General features: G+C 31.5%; 1 protein-coding gene across 1 annotated transcript in view; it reads right to left on the bottom strand.

Moving 5' to 3' along the window:
* Window positions 1–14,842, bottom strand: part of Smp_012380 (putative potassium channel beta) — a gene marked incomplete at both ends in the record, with an annotated part of 55,130 nt that extends 40,288 nt beyond the window's left edge. The window contains one exon of the mRNA XM_018795827.1: window positions 14,796–14,842. Coding sequence (XP_018650100.1) covers window positions 14,796–14,842 — 47 coding nt within the window. The remainder of the gene's footprint in view (window positions 1–14,795) is intronic.
* Between the last annotated feature and the right edge of the window lie 1,406 nt (window positions 14,843–16,248).

Here is a 16,248-nt window from a genome sequence, read left to right as displayed (position 1 = left end):
TAACAATTATAAATTATAATTAGGTATTTGATTTAGAAATGATTAAAGTGTGGTGTTTGCTAATGATGTTGATAGATATAAGTAGTATGTATCACCAAATGAAAATGAAATGCTTGATGGTAAAGGGTTAGGAAGATGGAAGAGATAAGAATGAGAACAGAAATTTATTGGTTCGAAAACGAAAGAACAGTAAAGTCTGAGACAATTGACTAACATTTTGTAAATGAAGAATTTACTGTGTGGATCTAGGATTTTACTGAGATCCTCCGTAATACTGTGTTTAAATACATTTGGTTGTACTCGCCTGTCCTCTCGTTCACTACAATAGTAGCTTCTGATAGTTTGTATCAGGTGTTTGGAAATTTCCATTATATCAAAATATAAATATTGTGAACCGTAAGCATATTTTTTTAATAAATCTTCAACCGATAATGAACTTGAATTAATGATTACATTAGATAGCTAATATCAACGGCAAGATATCTTTTGACAGTTCAAGACAATAATCTTGTTTTATTCAAGACTTAATAAGAGCTGTAAAACTTGAACTCCCTCCAAACACTGAAATTAATAACCAAAAGGATTAAAATATTGGAGCGATGAATTCAAGGAAAATATTCTCAAACTATCCTTACAAACAGCCTCAGGTTCAATGAATCAAGATTTATTTTAATTATATGATGATCAATCTATATATCGTTTTTCCCCCCTATTTATCAAAACATAAATTTTTCTGACCAAATTATTATCATTCAACCCTGATATGTTTAATGAATCAATTGAAATATGATTGAATATCTGTCATGGTGAATAGTTATCTCCTTAGTTCTCATACTCAAGGTCCTTTGAATTTACTCTAACTAATAAGCCCAAAGTCCAATTGAAGTTAAAAGTCAGTTCAAGCATGTCTTATCTACTAACTATTTAGGTATTTATCAAGCCTAAGTTGTAAAAAAATTTCCCGTATTTATATGCCATATTTTTAAAAGAGATACTTATTTCATTTATCCTTTATTCACAAAAAAAAAATTTCTACTATATGACTCAGAAACGTATTCAGATTCATATATCAGACCAAAGAAATTTAGGCCTTATTAGAAGCCATTTTGGCTGTTTATATATATATATATATATATATATATACATATATATATACATTCAGATTGAAAAGCGTTACAATGCTGAGACCATCCATTCAATCAACAAACATTCCTTATTATATAAAGACAATCAAATGTGATACAAGTATCTCATTTTTGAATGTCTCTTCACATTGTGTTTGGTTCCTGAGATTTTAAAATGATCTAACCAATATATATATATATATATATATATATATATATATATATATATACTGTAAAAGCCCTTGTTTTACCGATGACACTACTGATACCACAGATTAACTTTAGCCAGACAGACAATTCAAACCAAGCAACATAAGAAGGCTATGCTACTGTCTTGTCTTAGAAAAATCGTCTCATTAAGTCTTCTCCTACATTATCTCGTATTAGAGTTAGGAAGTTGAAATTCCTCTTTTGGCCAAATATTGTATATACTAATTCGAAAAGTATCAGTGACAGTTTGATAATGACATCTAAATAGATTAACCAAAAAGAAAACACTTGATTTCTATCATTATTACTTTAATAATGTATCCTATCACTGAAGTAAAACTTAGGTAGCACGAACAGGTTAAGTTTGTACCCTGTTTTATTCCTTTTTTCAAATGATGTATTTAAATTGAGCTAACATGAAGGCATAAAAATCATTCACCATGAAAGTGAACAATCGATAACCGGAAAAATGTTTTCTTATCGTACACTTGAATGATTCAAAGTATATTATGTATTACTTACGCCTGTTACTCCCAGTAGAGCATAGGCCGCTGACCAGCATTGATTAATAGAAACGACTGTAAATTGTCATAGTTTTTTCTTCTGTAAAAGTATTCTCTTTGTCTTTTTTTTCAAGTACAATGTTTACAGTTTGTTATCATACACACAAATTGCATCTTCATACACAGTTTTCCCATTTAAGTAAACAATTAATGTATATTTAATGGAACACAATCTGCTTTGAATTTGATTTGTAAATTATTTTTAATAGATTATGTACTATATTTTCTCTAAAGTTAATAAAACCAACACTTGATTCCTAAATACTCAAATAAAATCATCCCTTGATAATAATAACAATAATGATAATAATAATAGTTTTTATTTAGATAATTAACCCTATAACTGTGTTAGGCCACCATTGAAAACCTAGAATCACTGAATAGTCGTCGCATCCCAGTATGGAACTTCTCAGCAATGAGCGTCAATGATCCCCCAAGCGAGATTCAAACTGAAGAACATAGGCCTCGTGCGAACGCATGACTTATAAACCACTGAGCTGGCATCCAACGGTGTTAATTTCTTAATTTGATCAATCCACGATATCTAGATATTGCTAAGGTTTTTGTTTCCTATGTATCCCTCATAGTATAGCAAACATAATCCATTCGTAAGGAAAATCAGTAATATAATTAAAAATATGAATAGCTGAATGATACATTTTTTTCTTGTAAATTGATATTATTGATAAAAATAGAAATACAAATAGGTCATTCGTAATATTTCGAAATCCTTAAATATTTCGAAATGACTACTATAGAAATCAATACAAATAAGGTCATAAAGTATTACCGTGTTCAAATTGAAATGATTTGGAAGGTAACATTCGATGATGCTAATTAAAACAACGAAGAAAGATTCCCTATTAATTCATCCAGTTTTAAGGATGAAACACTATCGAAACGATAATGGGAGTTTCTTATACCGCTAATATATCAGTGACAACCTGTCTGATTAAATTATTAAATGATGTTGATTTAGATATTTGACAATATATATAAAGGTAATCCGTGAGTGAGAGATTTTGACCCGTTGAGAAATATACGAAGTGATCACCTACATATGGCCGAATTCCTTCACACATTCAAAATACCAGACAAGTGATTTTCCATTGAGGGTATAAACTTTTTTAAACTCTATTATGTGCCATTAACAGGTTTTCAAATAGGTAAGAACTCCAATACTTTTTTTCATTGTATCTAACCTCAAAATGGATCTCTGGTAAGATATTTAATTTTTAGTAGGAAGTAAAACTTCGAGGAATTAGCAGCTTCCTTGAAGAACCAACTTAGTCTAACTTACTGATCACAACTAGTAAAAACGAGAGCTTTTCTATCGAATAAACACAAGAGATTAACATTCTCTAAATTATCTTTAAACTGTGATGTGAACGGTTTTCTTATTGATTTCCCAATAACTTTTAAGAGAATTCAAAATAAATTAGATTTTTAAATCTTTAATATACTGTAGTGTGGACTACCTATGTTGACGTAAGTAGTATATAACGCTAGTCGGGAATAGAAAATCTGGCAGTAGAAGGTTGAAAAGATCGAGGAGGAAAGAATGGAACCAGAAAGCAATTGGCATGGAAATACAGGAACAATGAAGTTTAAGACAGCTTATTGACATTTTGCAAATGAATAATTTACTGCATAATTCTCAGATGTTCTGTTCAGACATATTCTAATGTTCCCACTTCCGTTCTCGTTCACTGCAATACAATTACACAATGTGAACTAAACAGTTTCACTTCTCTATACTTATCTTGTTCTCAGTTTATAATTGGTTGTGATCAAAATCTTCTTCACCTCTCTCATACTTGCTGTGCTAGATATGCTTATTGATTAGATCAGTGAATGTTGTGTTTAAAATTTTACCTTTCAACTAATTTCAAAATTCATCTTAAATATCATTATGTTAAAGTGTTAACTACATAACAATCAAAACTATGAAAGTAAGACTAAATATCTTTTTCAAACTGACAATACCAAACAATATAAGCAATAATAAGAAATACTTCTGTTAATTTTTTACAGTTTCTAATAAGCATAATTTTAGTTCTAAACGTTTTTAACACATGAAAGTTAATTATAGGGTATGTTATCTTCTAAAAGATACATTACAATAGTAATCATCTACTTATCATTTCACACACAATGAAATTAGGTACTTTGATAACTTTGCTTTACAATTTGTGATCACCTCATGTACATATATAAAAATGAAATACACATAAATTCATCATTTTGCATGTGAACAGTAATATTTGGATAGATACTAATGAGAAAATGAATCGTCAAAATCTAATTTTGGACAAGCAATTTTGGAAATATCGGTCATAAACTATAATATACATCCTGAAACTAACATTTAAACATGTGATGATATCATTATAACCAATTATATTATCAAGCTTCTGATTAAACATTTAATAACTTCAAGGATAAATGGTTACAGCTGAAAAATAACTATTTAGCCTAAATAACCGTTTGAATAATTCGAACTAAACATTTAACCCTAAGATCTTTTATCGATAAGGATCTAACTGTGTAACTCCGCCTGTAGCTCCTCTGTAGACTACTGCCAATCCCAAGCCTGGACAAACGGGAAGGGTTGAGCATGGGGTTATCGACCCCATCAAATCGCTAAAAAAACACTAACCAGAAAAAAATATTCAAACTATTTAAACTCTGCCCTGGGAGTTGGAAGAATAATTATGACGCCTCATGATGAAAGCCGAGTTCCTTTGGAAGTCATGAGGCCGATGCACATTCTAACAACCAGAGCAACAACTTTTATAGGTATATGGAACATCCGGACAATGTGGGAAACCGAAAGAGTCTTCCAAATTGCTGCAGAAATGAGGAATCTAACTGTGTACAATATAACGTAGGAAAATAATTTTCCTTATCAATCAGATTATTATTTTAAAAAATGAGACGATGACTAAAGAAGAAGTAGAGTGTTGTTGATGATTTTAACACAAAACAAAAAGAAGACAAAGGAAAGGTGATAAATCAATGTAAGTCTTATTTCTCTGCATCATCATCAGTACGCATCGATGATCCCGCGCACGATATTCGGACCTAGGACTTTTTATCTCACACGCGAACACAACCTCTAGACCACTGAGTCGGCATCCAACAGTGTTAATGTCTAACTCCGACCAATTCGCTTTTAAAACCTACCATAATAAAGAAATTAACGTTATGTTAATGAGGTCGTATTAAAAACTTTCTACTCCTTTGAACTAAAATGAAAATTTACTCATAATCAACTAATTGATGATACGATACGAATATGACTTCAGTGAAGAAATCATTACACTTTTGATTCGTGCAATACTTAGTAATCAAATTAAACGATATTTTTGTAGAATTAAATATAAACGTCTCGACTTCCCACATTCCCATGTTAATCCCAAATAAATAGATGGGATTTGTTAAGGAAACACTTTCAATGGTAATGTAGTGAAGGAGAACACAAGTGGGGACAAAAGAATGTATTGAAATATAAATTTGTAGGACCTCTCACTAAAACCTGAGAACAATACAGTAAATAATTCATTTGCAAAATGTCGGTCAATCATCTCAGACTTCACTGATTCTTTTTTCTCACAATAATCATTTTTGTTCTCGTTCTCTTTTCTTCAATCTTCATAATCTTTTGCCTCCAGGTATTTCACTTTTGGTTGATAGTACATACTACTTAAATCAGTCAAAATCAGTAGCACACACCACAAGGTTTCTATTTTTTCAATTAGAAATCAATTCTGAATACTTGACATAAGAAAATAATTCAGTGGTAGGTATTGGAAATAAGCGTTTAAATCATATTCATTGTTTTCCATTCTATTAAATTGACTACTACCATGTATTGCATCATAGATGTCTAGATTTTATCTCATATGTAGACAATAATTTCTAATAACTTAATGGACTTTAATCCAATGGACAAAATAGACTGTTTTGTCTAGTCTAATAGTTTATTGATAAACCTGTCAATCATTTTTATTCATGTTTGCTGCTATTTGAATTCGATATATATGCTTATTGAATATAAAAATAGAACCAGTCAGTATGGTACATTACATCATTCAGTAATTTTTATTTAATTGATAGACAAAATAAACCACTGAAAAATCAAATTAAGACTTCACTATATACTGTAAACTTTTCAATTTGTGCATACTTGTTTTTCTTCAAGTGTAGAAGAAAACTATTTCAAGTATTGAATACTTTTCATTTATAAAAATTATTGACAGAATACATAGACAATTATATTCTAGTGTCAGATCCTATTTAGAAATTAATTCTTTTTTTACTGGGATGTGTTATTTCTTTTCAGTGGGAAGAATTTAGTACATTGAAACAATATAGAAACAGCTGTGAAATTTTGGTGAATAAAAGGTTTTTATTACGGAGTTATTGTATTCTATTCATACTTTGGCGTTATCAGTAGTTGAATAAATTCTTCTGCAATTGAAACTCATCCTAACAGGCTCCAATTGAACACTGTAAAAAGTGAATATAATTAATATAGTTAAATTCATGGGTCTATCAAGGCTAAACCAACATTGAAAACCCGGAAGTACTGGATAGCCGTTTCGCCATAGCATGAGACTCCTCAAAAGTGTGCACCGATGATTCTGTATGCGGGACTTCAACCAAGGACCTTCGGTCTTGCGTACGAATGCTTTACCTATAGACCGTTGAGCAGGTATCAAACGGTGTTATTACCCAATCAATTCATAACCTTGTGAAACAATCTAACCATTGTCTGAGGTAAATACATGTCTCTACTCGACACGGATCGGACTCCACTGATAGATTTCTTGGAGTCTTAGTGAGAAGTCATGATCTGTGGAGTTCAACCAGAGTTGAGTGAACACAGATATCTGTTGGAATGATCCAGAAAACTTCTCACAAAAGACGAGAAACGCTCAGGAAACATAAAGAAGCATTTTATCCAATCAGCGTTCACTAGAAGTTTTGCCAGAAACATTACGAAAGTGAAAGATCATATGTAGAGTTTCTCATTGGCTGACCACTACACTGCTACTATGTTTAGTAGCATTCCAGAATTTTCAGGAAACCCCAAGGACTTCTACAATACTATAAAAACCCCATATTTTCTGTACATAAATGAACCTTTGGAGTAAAATACTTCTCGCATATTTTGCGCCTTTTCTCTCATGTTCAAGTCGCTGTGTAGTTCTAGCTTGGGGGTTAAGAGAATAGCTTAGGGACCGAGTATAGCGTCCAACTAGCAAGACTTATCAATATCCACTGAAAGTCATGAATGGAGAGTTGTGCAAAATCATTGGTTCATTGAAGTTAGACGTTAACGTAGTTGGACGACGGCTCAACGGTCTAGAGGAAAAATGTTTGCTCGCAAGACTGAAAATTCCTGAGTTGGAGTACCGCATGCTGGATCTTGGATGCACACTGTTGAGCAACTCCATAGTAGAACGAAACGGTCATCCAGTACATAGTTTATAAAAATTCTTTTTTGTTTATAGTGTTTATTTATTTTCAAAAATTAACTATGAAGCATTGAAAAGGAAATAATCAGTCAACTGAACATAAACAATGATTAATAGTTTTATTAAGTCTAAATGGAACTGATCTGTCTTGTACGTTGAACGCTTTATTCGGATCCTAGCTATTCGGATAACCCCAGGCTAGCACTACTCAGCGACTTGAAAGACCAGAGAGAAGACACGAGTATCAGAGAAGCACTTTACTACAAGGTTCATTTATGTACAGAAAAATAGGGGTTTTATAGTAATTAAAAGACCTTGAGATCCCATAGTAACAGTATGTTAACAGCCAATCAGGACCTTGTTATTTTAGTAGCATTTTAGTAGCATAGCTTCTAACTAATCGCTGATTGGTTGGGCTCTTTATGAGCCTCTCTAGAGTTTATTGTAAGCCGACCTAACAGGAACAAAACGATTTTCAGATTTTTCGAACATAAATTAAATGAAAAAAATTTATTTTAAATACCTGGATTTTATCAAGCCCGCCAAATATCTTAGATTCAATACAACAGGCAATTCTATGAGCATAATGGATTTTGAACTAATCAAAATGTCACAGAACAACTAAAGTAATTCAATAAATTCAATATAGAATCCCATATATTCAAATTTTTAATGATTATTCATATGAGAATACGCTTATTATAAATATTTGTACAAATCGATGTGTATCAGTTTACTTGCTTTTGTCAAGTAGATTACATTAGCGGCACAAAATGAGTACTTTAGAAACAAATCTCGAAACATTATCCTGCCTGAATTTCTAAAGGATTACAGAAATCTCATTCAACAACATACATACAGTCAGAAGAACCGGCTCAATAGGAATGCAAAATTAAAAAGTATATACATCAGAGGCTATAGCTTTCTGTCAGTTCAGGCCTCTAACTTTTGCGTACAAAAACAGTATGTTCAGTCAATTATGCATTCATTGTCTTGACATCCCTTTCTACCTTCCATAATGTACCGATATTTTATATTTTGTTTATCATAATTTCATTATTTCTACTCATTTCCAACTATCTTCGTAACTATTAATTAAAAATTATAACAACTTTTAATTATCCTGTTCTTAATAGCTGTCAAGTGGACAGTTATCATCACTTTACCAGCTTTTCACTTGCGGATTATTATATAACTTTCTTTTTATATCTAATATTCAATTTATTCCAGGATACCACTTCAAGTTTTTAAATATTAAGCGTCATTACGTACTTACTACAGACTACCATTTTAACAAATAAAATTAACCATGAATACTACTGTTAAGGTTAAGTAGACGGAATAGACGAAAAAAATCTACATACTGAATTGCCTTCTTTCTTCTTCTGTGACAAATTGAATTATTCAAGTAAAGTGTGACGCAAACTCTTGACAGAAATTATAATAACATATTTGTAGTTATACATTTCTACTGATTTTTGGGTTATATTTACTGATTTAGATATTTAAATTTGTACAACCACTGTCTATTCTATGTAACAAAAACTTAGATAAGATCACAAATAGTGAGGAATTTAATATCTTACGGAGGTATACAAATATAACCGTTTGAATACAAAACTAGTGTTCAATATCACATCAAATTTCGTTATTAATATGTGCTCTTGTAGTGGCTTTGCTTCGCTAACCGTTCATCTCGATAACCGTTATAATATAAGTCACAACGGTGTTTGAAACCAGAAGGCAATGAAGAAGCTACAACTACAGTTTATTAGCGGATGGCACAGGCCACAAAGCTATAAGCACATCGAGCGGAGAAGCGAATAAGTATATGCGGGCAGTTATATAGGTAAATTTATAGTCAAACTGTATAAGAGCTCAGCAAGGGAAAGCAAAAGCCAATAATAGGATTTGGGTGCATACATATATGGAGAGGAGAACGAATCATTGAATGATATTTAAGCAATCAACATTTCAGCTAGCGTCTGTCATGTGCTCTAGTGATCATAATGGTACAAAGAAATATGCGAACTGTTACTAATCAAATGACAATGTATGTTACGTAAGTTAATAAAAGAGCTTAACCAAAATGAACCACAACCGAAATTAGTCGTAGGATAGTTGCTTTACCCTTTCATCATGATTACATTCTTTATTCTTTAGGATGTTGGATTCATCATTGAATGTATGACTATTTCTGTGTATCTTAATAATTCCTAATAATGTCCACATTTAATCCAAAGAATGATATTTGTTCTATAACGAAAAGTGATCTATTGTATTAAGTTAAAAAAAAAGAACTACAAAAGGGTTCACATTTTGTAGTTGATAAAAGCAAAATAATGAAATCCCTGGATAATACAGTAAAATTTATTTCAGCTATATTATAATCTAGAATTGTTTACCTATATGAATGCAACAAAATCTATGTGTTGTTTACTGGTTACTATTTAATTTATGATCAAAAACTAGGAAAACTTTTGTTGTATTGACTCTTATACCAATATCAAATTATAATCGAAATACAAATAATAATCAATTGAATAAGTATTTACTTTTAAATTCACTTGGTATTGTTTGGTTGAATCTTCCCATTGTTATCTAGGACTGCATTTGACCAGTCTCTTGTTGACATATGTGCATACCGTGCGGATTGCCTCGATATTACCTTAATTCACAAGCACCATAAGCAAAGATAGATAGTGGCTAGCAGTGGAATACAGGACGCGCGTTCCGTCATATTTAAGACTCGTCAGCTGGATGTACCTGCATCTCAGAAGTGATGTTCACTCTGGAACTCGAACGCAGTACCTTTCGCTTCAAACGCCATCGCGTTATCTACTTAGTTACTGAGTCCTGATAGCCACTTACTTGTGCAATGTGGTGAAGTTTAAATTCACTTAGTATTGTTTGTTTGAATCTTCCCATTGATGTTCAGGACTACAACTGGTCAGTCTCTTATTGGCATATGTACATACTGTGCGTATTGCTTTGATGTAGCCTTAATTCACAAGCACTTTTGTTAACATAAATATTTTCTCAATTATAAGTAAACAACAATTCAAGTTTATTTCAATAACACTACTGTATACAACATTTAATATTAGCTAAGCTTAGCAAAAAAACACTTATCAAATTATTCTTTATATATAATGACTAAATCAGTAGTATACATCTATATATTCAAGTTTAACAGTGAATTTGTAGTAAATTATCCAAATTAAATAGCTAGGGAATAGTAATATTTCATAAATTAAATATAAAAGAAACAAAAACAACTTATTGTCCCCATGCTTATTGTAGTTTACGTAAACTATTGAAGTGGAATGAAATTTAATTACAAATAAGTCAAGCTATATTGTTTTTTAAATAATTATAAGCTAGTGAAAGTTCTGTGAATAAAACATCATTTATTGATAGTAATGTAAGAGATTTAATAGAAGGATTGTTCTTTTTTTGTTGCTGTTTTAGAAATTCAGTCCCGAGAATAGTTCACTACTAGTGTGGTCCATGTTACTTATGTCAGCAGATAAGTGGGGACAAACGGATGTATTTGTATACAAAATTACAAAACATAGTGGTAAAATCTGAGAACCATACAGCAAATACTTCATTCGCAAAATATAAATCAATTTTCTCAGACTTCATTGTTCTTTCATTTTCATACCAATCACTCTCTGTTCTGGTTCTCATTTTTTTTATCTTCATAACCTTCTCCCTCTAGGTATTTCACTTTCGATTGATAATACATAGTACTTATATTAGTTGACATCAGTAGTACACACCACAGTATACTATGAAATCAAAAGTTGAATGGCTGGCAGCAGAAGGCTAACAAGATCGAGTTAAACAGAATAGAAGGAGAAAGAGAAAGAAATTGTAAGCTGGAAGAATCATGAATAGGGTGAAGGAAAAATGATGGAAATTTGTAAATGAAGTATTCAGTGTATGATTCTTATATTTTATCAAGATATTCTGTAATTTTCTTTTAAAACACATCGAATGTCCCTACGGGTGTTCTCGCTCACTTCATTAGTTTACAATACATTTCAAGTGGAAATATACGATACCTTTTTTTTTAGAAAACAAGTAGATTTCAACAACCGGTATTACTATTTAAATGTTGATCTCTGTATTGAACAATCAGTTTGTTGTTATTATTCTTTACAATAATAAAACTTCATTACTCAAAACAAATTAGTTAATTTAAAAGAAAAGTAAATATTCATAAGCCAGTGAAATTTTCATTGATCAATACTTTTAAACAAACCCTTTTGAATGCCAAGAATAGATGAATTGATAAACAGAATTTATTAGTTTTGTTCAGATTTCAAACCTTGTTTTTTTTGGTTTGATAATTTGTAGATAATAAACATATTTAGTTAAGATATTGGAGAAATAAAAGTAAAATGAAACAATTTACTGATAATGAAGAAGTTGTCTATAATCAATTTCATATAAACTAACAAATTTACCACCTACATTCATATTATTCACTAAGTGAATATTATTCAGCGAGGCAAAATCCGACTGACACGTCCTCGTCTTGTCATCTGGATCATGGCAACCATCCCATGTACTAACGTGAGCGGTTATGTGGGTGGTGGAGATCGGCCTAATCAACCACTCTACCTATACCCGCAAACTATTACGAATGCTACAGAGTCATTGTATAACTATTGAGGGTTCAAAAGTATGGTAAAAAAGAGTCTGCCCGAAAATTTAAAAAAAAACGAATGTGAGTGTTATGTGATGGTTCCGCGTAAGCAGTGTAAAAACAGCTATCCCGCCCCAGTAGTTGTGCCGTGCTTCGATGTAGGACTTTTCTCCAGAAGGGGCTACTAGGATTAACCATGTTCCTATCGCTGGAAGGAAGGAAGGAAGGAATATTATCCAATATACTAATTTTAAAAGTATATTTTATCAGAACCTGATGTTATCAGTGGAATTGTTGAGGACAAGTACGATTGTTTAACCAAGTTCAATTGATGATTAATACTAGTATTTTGATCATTTTACAACTTAAGGACTCAGTAGCTAAGTGGATAACGTGATGACGTTTGAAGCGAAAGGTACTGGGTTCGAGTCCCAGAATGAACATCAATTCTGAGATGCAGGTAGATCCAGCTGACGAGTCCCAAATATGACGAAACGCACGTCGTGGATTTCATTGCTAGCCACTATCTATCGTTGCTTATGGTGCTTGTGAATTAAGGTAATATCAAGACAATCCTCACAGGATGCACAAATGTCAACAAGAGACTGATCAATTGCAGTCCTAAATAACAATTGGAAGATTCAAACAAGCAACACTAAGTGAATTTAAACTTAAGAACACAGTTGAAATATATAAGATCTTATTTTTTTCAACTCTTTTCGATGGATAACATAGTGTAATTATCGATCAATATCATCAGCAAATTACTTCCCTTTCAATCTGATTAATTACATAAATCATCTTTACTGAACATAAATTTCATTAAAAAAAGATGCTGAAATAAGTTTGAATATTCTGTCTACTGACCAGTACACGATTGTAAAAAAAATGTGGATTTATTTTTGGTTACCTGGTTACCTGGTTATAAAATTCTTTATATTTTGAAATCTCTCTAACCTACCTACTTCAAAAAACTTATTAACATACATTTCACTCTATAATTAGTTACATTAATATTGAATCATATAATGAGCTAAAATAATGATCATTCAACTACTTCACTACAAATGGCTGAATACATATTTATCTTTAATGATAGTCATATATTGAATACCTTTATCAACATTTGGTTATTTAACATATTTGTGTGCAGGGAAGTATTACTTTATTTCTCTTTTGATGATAACATCGGTCATTTAAGATTTTTTTGATATAAATTATGTTAGTTAACGATTGTCTTGTAAGTTTTGTAATTAATACACTTTCGAGGTCATTTTGATCCGTTGGATCAATTTTAGCTCAACTCCGCAAAATTTAGATACGTATTCTAATTTAAAGTTTATAATCTGTCTAAATATTCAAAATTCTATAATAAGAAAAACTATTAGTATAGGGTTGTGGAGATTGTTGAGTTAAGATTGATATCATGAATAGATCAATATTAGACAGAAGGTTCCTGATTTAGGTCTCAAGTGCATGATCGGGGATGCACATTGGTGAAGAGTCCCATGCTAGGACGAAACAGCCGTCCAGTACTTTCAGGTTTTCAATAGTGGTCTAACACAGTAACACTGATCTCAATCTCCATAACCTTATACTGATTAGTACTAATCAGTTCAACCAATTGATCAGATTAATAAAATTAAATTACATTATCAATTAATTTATCACTGAATAAAAGAAAGAAATTGATTTCTATTTCAGTTTTTTTACTATCATTTGACTAACAACCTAAAGTGATTTTACACTTATTCAAAGACTACTTATATTATTCAGTAATATCTCTTAGAATTCTTTTATTTTTGTTTTTAAAAAATAAAAATATAAAATAAACATTAAATAGAAAATCTAAAAGTATTTCACAACAAACTAATAAATGTATAAAAACTTTCGTCTAAATTAGAGCGAAGAGTTTCAAAGTATCTGGGTGCCGAGTTGATGTTAGACATTAAATAGGAATAATATATTTGTGAAAGCTTGGACCAGATTGCCAGGCGAAACGTCGTATTTACTTTAAATTCATTCGCTGAGACTTTACAAATATATTATTTCCATAATTGAAACCATGAGTCAATTGAAGCTAGACCACCAAGGAATACCTAGAAGCACTGGACGGCCGTCTCGTCCTATTATGGGACTCCTCAGCAGTGCGCATCCACGATCTCGCCTTGCGAGATTCGAACCCAGGACCTACCAGTCCCGCGCCAGAGAACTTGACCGATAGACCACTGAGCTGGCATCCAACGGTGTTTATGTCTAACTCCAACCAATCCACGAAGTTGAGCAACCGTTCACCAATTGTCTTCAATGAGTTCCTATCTCACAACAGACGTAGTTTGAACTCCACTGATCACTGCTTCTCACTAGAACTCCAGGATTTACCTCTCGAAGTCAGTCACTAGCGAGCATATGATTATAAACAGAAGAGGTTTTGTAGAGATTTATTATTTTCATAGTTGAAAGCTTGAGTCAAATGAAGCTAGACCACTAAGGAAAACCTGGAAGCACTGGACGGCCTTTTCGTCCTATTGTAGGACTCCTCAGTAATTGACTCACGCTTTCATTTATGAAAATACTAAGTCTCCACAAAACCCCTTCTAAATATATTATTCCTATTTTAATGTCAAACCATTAAATATTTAACATAAATTCAGCATGTTTAAATGAAATTTTAAAAAAATCTACTAAGTAATTAGTTCATTTTATACTATGAATATGATAAAATGTTAAAGTGTAATTTATCTCCTTGACAACATACCTATAAATCATTTTGATTTTTTGATTTTGATGATCAAATGATTGCATTAGGTTTATATTTTAATTTTTATCATAATCATTACAGTTTAATTAGATTCAAGTTTTAAGGTTTATTATTCTCCATTGTAACATTTTATTATCCATATTAGAATGTTCAGATTACAATGACATTGACATTATATTCTATTCCTTTGACTAGTTACCAACTGGAAATATTCATCTTCTTATAAAAGTAGACAGAAAGCATTAAACAAATTTTTTCTTTATCCATTCAAAGTAAACATATACATTGTTAAATACACAAATAATATAATCATCTTATGACTATTAAACTATTGGATAAAATTTAGTTAGTTATTCAATCATATTATTAGTGTAAATCTCCCACTTATTCAATTCTTTTTTATTTGATTGGTTGAAATAGGAAAAAAGTGAATTTTTGTACATACATAACGATAATGATCCAGTAATAATGATAATATAAAATAATAAATATTGTTGAAAACGACAAAAATGGAACTCATACACTTCTTTTTTTATGAATGAGTTATAAATAGTTTATATAATTAGAAAAAATAAACTAGTAACTTCACTTAGTATTGATGTTTAGGACTGCAACTGGTCAGTCTCTTATTGACATATGTGCATACTGTGCGTATTGCCTCGATATAGCCTTCATTCAAAAGCATTATAAGCAAAGATAGAAAGATGGGGAGATTCAAACAAACAATACTAAGTGAATTTAAACTTTACCCCATTGCACAACCAAGTGGCTATCAGGACTCAGTAACTAAGTAGATAACGCGATGGCGCTTGAAGCTAAAGGTACTGCGTTCGAGTTCCAGAGTGAACATCAATTCTGAGATGCAGGTAGATCCAGCTGACGAGTCTTAAATATGACGGAACGCGCGTCCTGTATTCCACTGGTAGCCATTATCCATCTTTGCTTATAAACTAGTAACGCTTGGAAAATTAATCAAAAATTAATAAACAAAAACATATAGACAATATCCAATCTGGAGAATTATATATTAAATGGGTTTAGATTAGTTCTGGCTAAACTCTTCATTTACATTGTTAATAATCAACGATCATATATTTGGTAATCCGTCAAGCACGGGAAAATATTAATTTTCCCCTATAGTTCTGTTATTCAGCTTATTGAAACAACTCAGTGAAATTGAAAGTATAGATGAATTAATAAATAAATGGGTGAATCGATTGGTCACGTTACCACTTTGACTGTCTATGATTTGCTTATCTCTTGTAAAAATATGGTTGAAATAGAAAAGAATATATGCTACATACACATTTAATTACTTGTAGCACCGTCTGTTTATTTATTCGAGTCCTGGAGTGAACATCAATTTTGAGATGCAGGTACATCCAGCTGACGAGTCCCAAACAGGATGAAACGCGCGTTGTGGATTCCACTGCAAGCCACTATCCATCTT

Source organism: Schistosoma mansoni, chromosome 2 (genome assembly GCF_000237925.1).
Source record: "Schistosoma mansoni strain Puerto Rico chromosome 2, complete genome".
Classification (NCBI taxonomy): domain Eukaryota; kingdom Metazoa; phylum Platyhelminthes; class Trematoda; order Strigeidida; family Schistosomatidae; genus Schistosoma; species Schistosoma mansoni.
The sequence above is the reverse complement of the archived record's forward strand: the minus strand, read 5'-3'. Positions and strand labels throughout refer to the sequence as shown.